Raw genomic sequence first — 15,427 nt, 5'->3', positions numbered from 1 at the left:
CTGATCAATCTTAGGTAATATCAGGATCAGCAGTATTTGAGTCTGTCATCTTGGGCCACTCAACCATTCTGGCCCCAACACCATTCTGGAGCATTTGTACTACACTCCCACCAACTAATATATTTGTCCTGAGAAGTGGTGCCTAGAACTGAGCACAGGACTCATAGAAACATAAAATCATAGAATCCTACAGTGCAGAAGGAGGCCATTCAGCCCATCAGGTCTGCACCAACCACAATCCCACCCAGGCCCTCGCCCCATGACCCCATGCATTTACTCTAGCTAGTCCCCCGATACTAAGGGTCAATTTAGCATGGCCAATCTACCTAACCCGCACATCTTTGGACTGTGGGAGAAAACCGGAGCACCTGGAGGAAGCCATGCAGACACGGGGAGAACGTACAAACTCCGCACAGACAGTGACCCTAGCCGGGAAGTGAACCTGGGGGACCTTGGTGCTGTGAGGCAGCAGTGCTAACTACTGTGCCACCATGCCGTCCAACTGGTGTTTGACTAAAGCTTCATATTATTACCAGCATCCGGTTATGCTGAGTAATAATTCCAAGTGAATTCCATGATCTGAGTAGGTGAAATGATGGACACGATGTGGGAGAATTTTCAACACATTTATTTTAAACAGTACGTTTTTATAGTGTTTCAGCAACACGTTTGCTTTTCAAGTGATTTCACCTGTTATAATGAGCTTGGTTTGCTATTTCACCATCTGTGCTTCCGGGTTCCTCCTAAACAAAAGGACGATTTGAGAAGCAGTAAAGCAAAAACAGAATTAATAGTCCGTGATTCATCAGAGTTTGTTGGTACAGACAATTGATGTATGACAGTAAATTCTGCCTTCCTGCTTGTGTCAATGTGGGAAGCTGATTGCCAATTCTGAAATGTAACTCAGTGGTGGGCAGCTGACTCAGCCCACTGTAAATCTGCAGAGGAGCTCTCTCTCTCAATATGAGTTTTATGTTTCCAAGTGTTAACGAAGCTGCAGAGATTTGAATGTCAATGAGAATAGTTTTGAAGATTAGTGATTTGCAAACTCTAGTCCCACTGCAGATTGTTTATGGAAGGAGATTTGCAATGCCTGTGAACCAGTAATACACTGAAGAACACATCAAAAATAGACCAATGCCCTTACTTTTTTGGGTTACCAAATGTATTTTTAAAATAATATGTTATTCAAAAAGTGTAGGTTTGAGTGTCTCACTTTCGTCCTCAGCTTTTCTGTAATGGAAATGTAATGTAATGTTCTAGGCTGTTGACAAATTCCTAATGTAGAAATCATATCCCATATTTTTTTCATTCTTGTGGGCATCGCTGACCAGGCCACACTTATTACCTGTTCCAGGTTGCCCCATAACAATGATAATGGTGGTCCTCTTCAGTCTGCACACTAGTAACTCTTGATAACCTCTGAAATAGCTTAGAGAGCCAATTCTGGTGTGGGTTAATGTACGGCTAAGCTGCAGAGGGATCAAATGCAAAAGAAAATTAAATTAGATGCTCTAAATCTGAAAGTGCCCTGCGGGCAATTGATCAGTGAAAGAGGGAGTGGTGCATCCTTCCAAGGCAGCCATCTTGGTGGTTTCTTTTCCTGCTCCCACATATTTATTGAATTCAAATCCAATCAGAGGCCCACTACCCTCCACAGTTTTGCTTCCCCACATCCACCCTGCCCAACCATTTTGTCCAGAATGCTCCCCAAAAACCTCCTCACCAGGACTTGCCAACCCAGTCCCGGTGAGATCTTGAACCCTGGGTTTCATGCCCTCCAGAATTCCTCTTCCTGCCTGATCTCATGCAATGCCAGTAGCAGCCATCGATCCTGGCGTGGCGCAAAGCTGCTGGCCTACAGCTGGTGGCATTTCTTCCTGGAGATGGACACAACTCTTGCCTCACATAATCTAAAGGCTGATTAAAATTAAAGCAGAGCCAGCCAGTCAAGTGGACTTGGCCCGGGTATTTGTGCTGGAGTGCAGGGAGCCCACCCTCTGCATGTAATCCAACCCATTAATTCTGTGTCTCTCTGCATGCATGCTGTCTGACTTTCTGAGTATATCCAGTATTTTCTGTTATTATTACCGAGTGAACCAGTTGGATTTTAACAACTGGGCAGCCATCTTGGTGGTTTCTTTTCCTGCTCCCACATATTTATCGAATTCAAATCCATAACTTGACACTAAGAATTTGAACTCTAAGTATCTGGGCTACCGAACCTTAAATATTCTGATCCCTATCAGAATATTTAAGGGCCTCCAGTCGCATGCCCTGAATCTGATGATCTGACGATGAGCATTAGAACTCTGGAACTCCTTGTGGGAATTGCCGAGGAAATATAATCTTTCGATCGACCATTCGCTTTCTCCCTGATATCCTCCATGAATGTCTCCAACCCTGAGCTAGATTTGGAGACTTCGGACAGTTTCAAGTACTAATTTGTACTGTTACCAAGGAAAATGGTAGACAGATTAAAACCTGGTCTAACACGTGGGTAACGACACAACTAATCCCACCTCCCAACTCCAACCCCTATCACCTCCCTAACTACCCTCCCTCAAACACCCAATTTCCCACATAATCCTTCCTGACGACCCTTGCAACCCCCTGACTGCCCCACAACCAACAAAGCTCAACTCAACTTGATTCCTATCTGACCTGATCTGACTACTCCAGACCGACTACGCCTCCCAACCAACCTCCCGTCCCGGCTACCTCCCTGATCCAACCTGACTACCTACTGCCCAGCTCCCCTATTTAACCACCTCTCATCCATTCACCTACTCGCCCATTCACTCATTCATTCATTCATTAACAGTCAAAGACTGAACCTCTAAACATGCCACATGGCAGCTAGTGTGGTAAAAAGAGGGCATGTCCTTCTTTCCCCAACTCTATTTTGCTCCAATGGAGTTACTGGAGGGATGCTGCGCATTTCTTTGATGGCCAGGATCAAAAGATCCTGAGAGAAATGCACAGCACCATTGGGTTGATGAAAATTTCGAACGCAACAGCAATCTCCACTGTACTACCCATGCTGATACGCTTACAGTGGGTTGTAGGATTGCACTGAATCATTGATGAATATTTGTAATATGCAATGCAGTCTCCCTGCACGTGCTCTCTTTGGAATACTACGGCCTTGCTCATCCCGAAACCATAAAATCCCGCCTGAGGTCAATGCACCTTCTAATTGTCCGCCCCTTGCCTGCTCTGACTCCCATGGCGGCCGGGGCGGTAAAATTCCAGCCCATGTTTCCACCACCTGAGGTGATTCCCTACTGAGTCCCCGTTGGTCACCCAGACCCTTGTTCTGCTGTGTTGCCTTTTGAAGGGACAATCACCACACTAGGTTCAAACGTGCATGAGCTGTGGGAGGAGATCAACTGGATGGCTAGAGTCCATGACAGTGTAGAGTGTACGTGGCCTTGTTGGTCCAAATAGACTTTTACCATACCATGTTTCTCACGCCCTAAATTGAATGGAAAATTCCAACAGAAAATAATTGATCAAGAAATTGAATGATTAGGAAGTGTGTGACTGAGGCAAGAATTGCCTGTACCGATGCAGAAAGAACAACAAGTGAAAGAATGTTGCAGTGTCATGTAGGTTAACTCTGCAAAACCAAAATAGGAAAAACCGTTTGAGGAACAGATAATGTAGGCCTGGAATAATGTTGTGGGTAATATTTAGCATTGCATTTTTCATTTCTGAGAATTTTATGTTATGTTGGTGATAGGGGAATTTCTTGGTGCATTCCACTGGGCAGGGGGGAGGTCTTGTATTCAGCTGATTTCAGCAAACACAAAGACTTGCAAAAAACAGCTTGCGGTTAAAGGCAATCTTTATTTGACCAACACATTGGGAGAGAGATAGTCAGAGGATTCCAACTTCTCTCTGACCTTACATCACAGGGCTACAACAGATATACATTTCTGAAGATTTAATACTCCCACCCAACCTGTCATCCAAGGTGGAAGATGCAATTACACTGTATTTACTTTGACCAATAGCATTCTACTTTCCATACCTTCCAGCAGAATTAGGAATTCATTGGTCAACTGAACCCAGAAGTTCTCTTTCTCCTCCCCCTCTCCCCCCCCCCCCCCCCCCAATCCCCAATGCCCTTGAACTGAATGGCTTGCTAAGCCATTTCAGATGGCAGTTAAAAGTCAACCATATTGCTGTGCGTCTGGAGTCTCGTGTAGACCAAACCAGGTAAAGATTTCCTTCCCTCAAGAACATTGGTGAACCAGATGGGATTTACAAAAATCAACAATGGTCATCATTAAACTTTTAATTTCAGAGCATCTAGATTACTAGTCCAATGACAATGCCACTATGTTACCACTTCCCAAAGGTATCGAAGGATGTGGAGCAAAGGTGTTAGATCATACACCAGCTATGAATTAGTTCAATGGTGGAACAGGCTAAGAAGCCTACTCCTGTTCCTATGTTTCTTTGTTCCTAAGACCTGAGGAAAAGTGCAAAGGAGATTTGCTAGATTTGTTCCAGTGGAGCCTTCAATTATCTGGCAAGACCTGAGGAAATGGGGTTGTTCCACGACTCTATGATTCAATACAGGTGTTAAAATCATGAAGAGTTTCGAATGATTAAATAAAGAAAAACCATTTCCAGTGAAATAGTGAAATAGTTCATGCTTCAAGTTGGTGACTTGTTGTCAGAATTGTTTGTGCTGAGAGTTTGTGCAGTCAATGAGTCAAACAAAAGAGAAGGGGACCAGTGTAAGAACTTGGCCAGCCACTACTTACAAACAAGTGTGTGGAAAGGATTTTTCACATTTATACCCTGTTGCTGAGCCATGACCCCCTCCCCTCCGCCCAGGTAGCGAGCCAGGGAGCCTGACGATCATATAGTAATCAAATTTAGGTCAGCAAAGTTGCCCCAGACTGAATGGATAAACTGCACACTTCACTTCTGTTGGTGAAGTGAAATGAAAGCCAAGGTTCTTCTGTTAATGTTTTTGTCTTCTGTACAAATCTCTCTGTGCCTTTGCTATTCCCTTTCCCTACATCTCTAACTTTATCTCGCCCTATTACCTTCCCTGATCTCTGATTTCCAACTCTGACCTATTGTGCATCCCCAATTTCTGCCATCTCACCATTGTGTTTGCAGCTGCTTAGGTTCTTGAATACCTTCTTTCTAACATGGAAATGCCTCTTAAAAGTCCTGCCCCTTTGACCAGACTTTTGACTGCCTGTCCTAATATCGCCTAGTGTGGCTCTGTAGCAAATATTATTTGATAACCCTCCAGAAGTAGGCATTGATTGCCTTTCAATGTTAAATTGACTATACGAATGCAAGTTGTTGTTGGCATTTTTGATTGGAAGGGCCAAGGGTGGGGGCTAGGTCAGGGTGTTGTGCAGCAGGAAGCAAAATGTTGATTGTTCACGGGGAAGGGGGAGGTGATTTTCAGTCTGGGGTTGGGATTTGACCCATGTCTGCTTCGCAGGCATGATGCTATTTTGAAAAGTAGGATCATTAATTAGACACAGATGAACCTAGCAACCATTTAGTAGTTTTTGGGTGGTGAATTCAAGTGGGAAAGGGCTCCAGATTGCAACACTCAAAGGCAAACTGCAGTCATGACCAGGCTTCCTGTTGCACTGTAGAATGAAGAAGGCAGGAGAACAGGGGGCAATAACATCATTGCATAAACAAGTGGCCAAACAGTCAATCAAAAAATACTTTACCCACTATATTTGAATTCACCCATTTTATTAATGACTTTTATTCATCAGCCAAATCTATAATGGCTTCCCACTGTGCTCCTGACAGCTCAGTATTTACGTGTACAACCAGATCATTTGCTTTTCCCAGTCTCCAGCCTATTAAGTTCCTACAAGAGCTTGTTAACAGACTGTTAATTTAGGATGACTGTGTTGTCGACTCCATCCACTCCGCCATCACTTTGAAAATTGCAGTGTGTTCTGGAGGCATTAGTAGACAGACACACCATCTGCTGCTTTTATAAAAACTTATGCACCCCCCCCCCCCCCCCCCTCCCCCTGCCCCAGGGTACCGGGGTGTTTGAAAACCAATACCTTGGTGTTGGAATTTTACAACACTATAGCTAAATATCAGTGCATTTGCATCTGTTGGGCTGTAGGTAGCTTTGGTTCCAATTGAACTCAATAACCCAGTGTTCTGCTCAGATGATCCCTTTAGAAATCCATTTTCACATACTTGCGTGCTTTTTTTCTCACATGCTTTCTGTTAAGGTGCAATTAGATTCCCAACTTCTGCATTGTGTGCCCAAAGTGACTGTGTCATTCTGATTGGGACTGAATGCCGGCTTCCAGCTTGCTGTCAAATTAGGTTTTTAAAATGTGCTTAGCGTCTGGATGCTGCTCTCTATTTCTTTCCAAGCATTTACAGTCTAGTGGCTGGAAGCTATTGGTGAATGATAATGTAGAATAGAAAGAGCTCTTGTTTGCACAGTATATCAAACAAAAAGTAAGTAGACTTTTACTCGCAACACAAGGTATTTCTGGGACATTTGTTTGAATTCTGGTGGAGATGGATCTCTGATTTATTGCAGACTAAATAGCTGTAACTTTATTTTGATTTTTGATTTGATTTATTATTGTCACATGTATTAACATACAGTGAAAAGTATTCTTTCTTGCGCATTGTACAGACAAAGCATACCGTTCATAGAGAAGAAAACGAGAGAGTGCAGAATGTAGTGTTACAGTAAGAAATTGCATGAAAGCATTGTTAGAGAGCTTAAAGGAGTTAGAATGAAGTTTTAGAAGCATAGAACGAGGGTAAAAGATAGAATTAGAAGGTATGCTGGGCACAGCTTTCAAGAAGTCGCCTCGCTCTGACGCCATCTTGGAACAAGATTGAATTATGAAACCTAGATCCTCGCTTTTCCAAACAAGATGCGTCGAGCCTGCTCTGCAATTCAGTATGATCATGATCTTCAACCCCAACACCACTTTCCCATTAATGTTCAAATATCTATCTACCTTGAATATGCTCAACTACCAAGCACTCACTCTGGAATGTTGAATTCCAAAGATTCTGAGGAGAGAAATTCCTTCCCTTCCCAGTCCGAAGTGGCTCCCTTAACCCTGAGACTGTGACCTCGAGTTTTGGAGAAACCGCGTTTCAGTCTCTCTGTTTCAGCATTTCCCATGTTAAAGTAGAAGTTTATTTATTAGTCACAAGTAAGGCTTACATTAACACTGCAATGAAGTTACTGTGAAATTTCCCTAGTTGCCACACTCCGGCGGCGCCTGTTCGGGTCAATGCACCTAACCAGCACTTCTTTCAAACTGTGGGAAGAAACTGGAGCACCCAGAGGAAACCCACGCAGACACGGGGAGAACATGCAAACTCCACACAGACAGTGACCCAAGCCGGGAATCGAACCCGTGTCCCTGGAGCTGTGAGGCAGCAGTGCTAACCATTGTGCCACCGTGCTGCCCATACATGGCATCGCCACAATGCTGCTTGATCACTCTTTCCTATCAACCATCACTTTAGTGAATTTGACAAATGGTTATACAGCTGGTGCCCTTCTAACATGGATATATGCTAACTTGGCTGCATCAGTGGCTGGGTTCATCTTTAGCCAGCCAGTACTGGTGTAGGACTTGACCCTGGGGCTATCTGGCTCAGAAGCAGATTGCAAACTATCCACTGAGCCACTCCAGCTCCCTGGGAAACAATCAGTATTAATCCCCAAAGGAAGTCAAACTTGAGTGCGTTTCCTTGACTTGAAAATAAAGATAAGCTGAAACTGAAATGTGAAAACGATATCCTTTGACTTGATGACAGTTGCTGTGATGCTGATCGTGATTTCAAAAAAAGTTGAAATTGGCAGCTCTGCTTAAATCTCCTATGAATACTCAATCACTTTGTTCTTGCATTTTCTTCTTTTGCAGACAGATTTACCATATGTAAATAGTGTTGCAGAAAATCTCAAAAGTTTGTAAGTAATTTTCATTTCTTACCTGTCTATAGACATTTTTGAAGTGGACAATTTTCTTGACTCAAATAATTCTTTTGCACTGTACCCCTTTCCCTTAATGTTCTACTAAAGAGACTATAATTGGAATTAATTCAACATTGAATAGTGGCAGATAAAAAAATCACTGGTGAAATTGTTGTTATTCTTTGTTATTGCTTTTCTTGCTTAACTAGAAGCAATTAAATAATAAGAATTTGTATTTATGTATCCGAATATGCAAAGAATGAATGATTTGATTTATTATTGTCACATGTATTAACATACAGTGAAAAGTATTGTTTCTTGCGCGCTATACAGACAAAACATATCATTCATAGAGAAGGAAAGGAGAGAGTGCAGAATGTAGTGTTACAGTCATAGCTAGGGTGGAGAGAAAGATCAACTTAATGCGAGGTAGGTCCATTCAAAAGTCTGACGGCAGCAGGGAAGAAGCTGTTCTTGAGTCGGTTGGTACGTGACCTCAGACTTTTGTATCTTTTTCCCGATGGAAGAAGGTGGAAGAAAGAATGTTTGGGGTGCGTGGAGTCCTTAATTATGCTGGCTGTTTTGCCGAGGCAGCAGGAAGGGAAGACAGAGTCAATGGGTGGGAGGCTGGTTTGGGTGATGGACTGGGCTACAGTCACGACCTTTTGTTGTTCCTTGCAGTCTTGGGCAGAGCAGGAGCCATACCAAGCTGTGATACAACCAGAAAGAATGCTTTCTATGGTGCATCTGTAAAAGTTGGTGAGAGTCGTAGCTGACATGCCAAATTTCCTTAGTCTTCTGAGAAAGTAGAAACATTGGTGGGCTTTCTTAACTATAGCGTCGGCATGGGGGGGACCAGGACAGGTTGAACCCGAACAAGCAAAGAATGAATGGAAACAATGGTGAGGGTAAAATTGATTTCAAGCAATTGGGCAATGGTGAGTCAGCAGCCTGTTTTATACCTAATGTCTGTTAACTTCAGTAGAAAAGCCAACAGGTGGCTAAATTGCTGAAGTCAGTTTGTGTCACTGCCACTGTATTATAATGCAGTATTTTGGACTGAGAGTTAACTGTAACAATCTGTTATCAATGAAGGAAGTGACATATGCCACATGTGATTTGAGTGTCGAGGAGAAAGCATGGAAAGAAGCTAGTGTGAGGGAGTGTTCCCATAACTGAAATGAAGTTACAATGAAGTTGGTGTTTGCAACTAGCAGTCTTCAGAAACTACTCCAAACCCACGACAAGATAATATAAAAGCAAATTACGGCGGATGCTGGAATCTGAAACCAAAAGAGAAAACACTGGAAAATCTCAGCAGGTCTGGCAGCAACTGTAAGGAGAGAAAAGAGCTGATGTTTCGAGTCCAGATGTCTCTTTGTCAAAGCTAAAAGGCATAAAAAGTGGGAGATATTTATACTGCAGTATTTATTTATACTTGGTAGGTTGTTGCATAAGGTTAAATCTCACAGGATCCAGGGTGAGGCATCTAAATGGATACAAAATTGGCTTCTTGACAGAAGCTGGAGGGTGGTTGTAGAGAGTTATTTTTCAAACTGGAGGTGTGTGACCAGCGGTGTGCCTCAGGGATCCGTGCTGGGTCCACTGTTATTTGTCATTTATATTAATGATTTGGATGAGAATATAGGAGGCATGGTTAGTAAGTTTGCAGATGACACCAAGATTGGTGGCATAGTGGACAGTGAAGAAAGTTATCTCCAATTGCAACGGGATCTTGATCAATTGGGCCAGTGGGCTGACGAATGGCAGATGGAGTTTAATTTAGACAAATGCGAGGTGATGCATTTTGATAGATTGAACCAGGGCAGGACTTACTCAGTTAATGGTAGGGCGTTGGGGAGAGTTACAGAACAGAGAAATCTAGGGGTACATGTTCATAGCTCCTTGAAAGTGGAGTCACAGGTGGACAGAGTGGTGAAGAAGGCATTCGGCATGCTTGGTTTCATCGGTCAGAACATTGAATACAGGAGTTGGGACGTCTTGTTGAAGTTGTACAAGACATTGGTAAGGCCACACTTGGAATACTGTGTGCAATTCTGGTCACCCTATTATAGAAAAGATGTTATTAAACTAGAAAGAGTGCAGAAAAGGTTTACAAGGATGCTACTGGGACTTGAAGGTTTGAGTTATAAGGAGAGCTGGATAGACTGGGACTTTTTTCTCTGGAGCATAGGGGGCTGAGGGGTGATCTTATAGAGGTCTATAAAATAACGAGGGGCATAGATCAGCTAGATACCTTCTTTCCCAAAGGTAGGGGAGTCTAAAACTAGAGTGCATAGGTTTAAGGTGAGAGGGGAGAGATACAAAAGTGTCCAGAGGGGCAATTTGTTTCACACACAAGATGGTGAGTGTCTGGAACAAGCTGTCAGAGGTAGTAGTAGAGGCGGGTACAATTTTGTCTTTAAAAAGCATTTAGATAGTTACATGGGTATGATGGATATAGAGGGATATGGGCCAAATGTGGGCAATTGGGATTAGTTTAGGGGTTTAAAAAAAAGGGCGGCATGGACAAGTTGGGCCGTAGGGCCTGTTTCCATGCTGTAAACCTCTATGACTCTATGCAGGGTGAGGGAATGAAAGATGAGTCATAGCCACAGAAACCAGGGGAAATGGCCAAACAGCAGAAAAGCTGAAATCAGAGGGTAAACTGTGACAGATGAAGATGTGGGGGGAGGGGGGGGGGGAATGGATGGGAGAGAGGAAAAATTTAGAAAAAGGGGAAGCATAGGAGGAGAAAAGGTAAGAAAGGGGGGGGATAAAGTAACGGGAAAGAGTTGGGGAGGGGGAAGAAAAATGAAGAAAGACAATAAAGAAATAAAAGGTAGAGAACAGTAAAAAAAAATAGAATGAAAACAAAGACGGCCGTGGTGGGATAGAGCAAATCATCAGAAGTTCTTGAATTCCATGTTGAGACCAGAAGTGCCTAGCGGAGGATGAGATGTTGTTCCTTCAGTTTACGTTGAGCTTCGCTGGAACATTGCAGCAGGCCAAGGACAGACATGTGGGCATGGAGCAGGTTCGTGTGTTAAAATGGCAACAACCGGAAGGTCAGGGTCCTGATTGTGCACAGACCGAAGGCGCTCAGCAAAGTGACCACCCAGTCTATGCTTGGTCTCTCTGATATAGAGGAGACCACACAATAATATACTTGTGATCAGTTACACCCCCATGAAGTTTGGGATTAATTCTATTGGCATGACATTGGCCACAGTTAGATTTGGCACTTCACTGAAAGACTGTGGAATTGGAAGGGTTAATTTTTCAATGCCGTATAAATTCATTTCCGGAGGGGGAAGAGAGAATGGATAGAAGGGTGTGGTGAGATGTGAGAATTATCGATAGTAATTACGTGGGCTTGGTAACCATTTCCTCTCTTCTGGAATGACCAGTTATCTCAATTACACTACAAAGTCCCAAGAGTTGTGATCTGGAACGCAAGGCCTGTAAAGGTGGTGGAAACAGTTTCAGTAGTAAATTATGAAAGGGGAATGGATATGGATTTGAAAAAGATGCAGTGCTTTAGGGAAGTAGTAGGGAATTGGGACTAATCGGGCAGCTCTGTCAAAATGCCCGCAGTGAGAATGCATGGTCCCCTTCTGGCCTGTATCATTCTTTACTCATTGATTAGTTATCAAGATGAGGAACAAATTCAACAAATTTGTCAACAAATTCTGAAAACTCATTAAAGTTTTTGAATGCAGAAGATGGAAAAAGAAATTGCTTGTTTTATTTTGTGTGGTACTAAAGGACTGTGGGATGCGAGTCATTTATAGTCTGTGGGAAACCTCGGATGTTGGAATTTCATTGTACACCCACGTACTGGTGAATTCCAGAACTGATTCATCTGTTAATAGTTTTGGGGTTAATGTAACTTTTGGTTCTGTAACTTTTGTTCCTTATTTAGATTTTCATGCTGGTCAACCAACACTGGCTTATACCTCATTCTACATCCTCCTTTGCTGAAGTATAGTCCAACCTCTAATGATGTCAGCTTGTCATCAGTGGATAGCACTCTCCTCTGAGTCAGAAAATCATGGATTCAAAGCCAGTGATCCCCTCTGATCCTCTGTACTTCCTAGGGTCCGGTCATTCATTGTGTATTTCCTTGCCTTGTTAGCCCTCCCAAAATGCATCACCTCACACTTTTCAGGTTAAATTCCATTTGCCACTCTTCTGCTCATCTAACCAGCCCATCTATATCATCTGGTAATCTAAGGCTTTGCTACTCACTTTTTACCACACCACCAATTTTGTAATGGAGCATGTATTAATACCAGCAGGAAAGGTTTGCTATTACCACAGCACAGTAATATGAACTTAGATCGCACAATCTGTTAAATGTATTGCATTGAAACATTTCTTTTAACTTATAATTGAAACATTGATGTTGGGCTGGAACCCCACTCTCGTTTCCTATATCTGTGCTGGGATCCCATTTCCTGAGAGGGGTGGGGTGGGGGGGAGGGGGGGGGGTGCTTGAGAGTGCACAAAAAATCATTTTCACACCGGCGTGAATTTCCTGCGGTATCTTCCACTGGTGCCCACCAGGGAAACCTGCTGGCGGCCAATGTGAAACCCAACCCCTCCCCCAGTCCTCTCAGGAAATGGGATCCCAGCACAGATATAGGAAACGAGAGTGGGGTTCCAGCCCAACATCAATGTTTCAATTATAAGTTAAAAGAAATGTTTGAATGCAAACATAACTAGGACCCAGGATATTCATGACAAAGTGAAGTTTCATGGCAATACATTTAACAGATTGTGCGATCTAAGTTCATATTACTGTGCTGTGGTAATAGCAAACCTATCCTGCTGGTATTAATACATGCCCTATTACAAAATTGGTGGTGTGGTAAAAAGATTTGCACTCTGCTAATGGGATGCAGATGTAGGCCTGATTGGCATCTTCCATCCATCCTCGATTCTCCGCGACGCCAGCAGGAAAAAATTCCGGTCCAAAACATGTCTGGGATGATGTAACGTGCAGAGGTTGGGACTCACCTGAACAATGCCTGGGGCTGCCTCTGGGATTCGGAAAGGACGCCACCAGTAACCTTGGCCCCTGGAACAGGACAGCAGTGAGTGGGGAGAGCATCGACAGGCAGATCTTCCAGATTCATTGTCATTGAGGATGTCCATCTTCTGGCCTCAGTGTTCCCGGAGATCCATTTTTTTTTTCAGGAGGTCCATCTTCTTCAGTAGTGGGTCAGTGATGTTGGGCACCTTTGCAATCTGGCGCATGGACACAGTGGTGGGCGATGTGCCATCGGACCTGCCCGTCATGGAATACGGCGCGAAACCCTGGTTGCATAATTAATGGGGCCAGGACAGAGGATATGGCGTGATTTCCCATTGGCCTCTGCAGCAGGAAACACCCCCCCCCATAACCCTGCAGCCACCATGGGAATTAGTCCCCAGGTGGGAGAATGCGTCTGTCCCTATGGATGTTGCCTGACTTGTTGAATTTTTCATTATTTTCGGTTTATATTTAAGATGGTCAGCATCTGCGGTATTTTTACTGAGTGCTAATCTATATTGCTGTGGCACTGCTGAGTATAGACTTGCCCATTGGAGAGTTTAAGAATGTGTTTAATTGTTGTTTATCTGTTTAGCAGACAGTAAGTTTTCCTATAGATGAGAAGATGAGATACTAAATAAACAGCAGGGGTTTGCGGGTTTACAATGTTTTCAGTTTGGAATGTGCTCATGAACTGCACCTTAATTGTGAGCATTAATCATTCCCTTCTGTTGTGAATGCTTTTTAAAAAAGATGAAATCTAGGTCAGGGTATAGACGCTGCCAATGTTTATCACAGGCTGCGTCTGAAAAGCTGAAACAAAACACGGTTTAATGATCTAACCATCTGTGCTTCAAACACAGCTGCTGATACTCTGAAACAATAACCCAATGAGATGATTCTCACTCCTCCACATTTTTCCAATTTCTGCCTCTGAAACTGGAGATTCTTGCTCCACCATTATCTCTCATTCTGTGACTTGTCCATTTACGACACTTACTACTTTGTGAAATGCAAATGTTTAAGCAGGAGATTGATGACAGGGCATTCAGTGTTCAACTCATACTCGTGCACTCTGTTCAAGGGCTTGGAGACATCAATTGTTCAATGACAGTTTGCTGTGTTTGAGAAGACTCCAGTTGTTTTTGTTTTGCTGGGTGGGTGAATGGAGGTGGATTGAATAACCTGCCCCGTCAATGGCCTTGTGAAAAACTGAAAGCGGTGTCTCACCGTGTTGAATGGGTGCAGCTGCAACAACACTCCAGAAATTGCAGCCTGCTTTATCAGCACTTCACCCACTTGTCTAAACATTCACTTCCCGAACCACTGGCGCACCATAGCTGCAGAGTGTGCCATCTACATGGTTTACTGCAGCAACTTGCCATCTCCAAAACCCGCGACTTCCACTGGCTAGAAGTACCAGACCTTCAAGTGCATGGGAACATCATCAGTGCCAAGTGTAATAACTTCGATGGCGACGAGTTGTGGCTTAAAGCTAAAAGGGTTTATTACCAACGATAAATAGATATATACTAACAAGGGTCTGAAGAACTAGTCCACTGCTCCCTGGCTCTAACTGAAGTTCCTCCCTGACCCTGGAAGCGCGCCCTTGCACCCGATTGGCTCAGCTTCCCGCGCTGCATCTCCATTAGGGCGAGCCCAATCATGTGGCCCTCAGGAATCACCCTCTTAAAGGGGGTCTCACTACCCACATTCTTTCCCCCACTCCTGAGTTTACCCATGGATGAAACAAAAGGAACGTCATTAAACAAAGGCATGCATATCAGAACAAGATATTCGGAATACCCAAGGAAATTCTCATCAGTTCAGTCAGTCAGGTGGCTTCCAGACCCTGGTAGAATATCTCAATTCTGCGTTATACTTTTGGGACATGATGAATCTGGACGGACAATCGTGAAAAGTAAATTCATCAATCCGGGGTTAAGACCCTTCTCTGTAGCTGCTGTCTCTCCAGCTACAGAAACCACTGTTTGTTTTGGTTCCACATTTACAACACGGATCCCTGTACCTATCACTGATTAACTCAAATCCACTGCGCGGCGGCGGGGGGGGGGGTTTCACCTGTTGACCTCCTGCATCCGGCCCAGCTCTCCTCCTCAATTGGTTTACATGGTTTTGGACACGATGACCTTGCAATCCTACCACATAGAAGCTGGTCTTGTTCTTTGCACAATTTTTCCAACCGCCCATATTGGCCCTGCTGCAAAATCATCAACTTGGAAAACACTGTCTTTTTTCTCGAGTTATGATTTTCTTTCTAGGAAGTTCTAGCCTCCATCCTCCCTGTCAATTCTGGGAGTATCATATCCAACCATGTCCGTAAGCAGCATCCCATTAGCAGCTTAGTTGGCGTGACCTGTGATCGCATTTGACATGGTAATGTACGACACCAAGAA

The 15,427-nt window shown here is 43.7% G+C and overlaps 1 protein-coding gene across 1 annotated transcript in view; it reads left to right on the top strand.

The window, feature by feature from the left end:
• mgat4b (alpha-1,3-mannosyl-glycoprotein 4-beta-N-acetylglucosaminyltransferase B) overlaps positions 1-15,427 on the top strand; it is a 232,042-nt gene that overhangs the window by 147,131 nt on the left and 69,484 nt on the right. The window contains exon 5 of the mRNA XM_078231799.1: positions 7,923-7,969. Coding sequence (XP_078087925.1) covers positions 7,923-7,969 — 47 coding nt within the window. The remainder of the gene's footprint in view (positions 1-7,922; positions 7,970-15,427) is intronic.

This window comes from Mustelus asterias, chromosome 16 (assembly GCF_964213995.1).
Source record: "Mustelus asterias chromosome 16, sMusAst1.hap1.1, whole genome shotgun sequence".
Lineage (NCBI taxonomy): Eukaryota > Metazoa > Chordata > Chondrichthyes > Carcharhiniformes > Triakidae > Mustelus > Mustelus asterias.
Note: the sequence above shows the minus strand (reverse complement) of the source record. Positions and strands in the feature narration are given on the sequence as shown.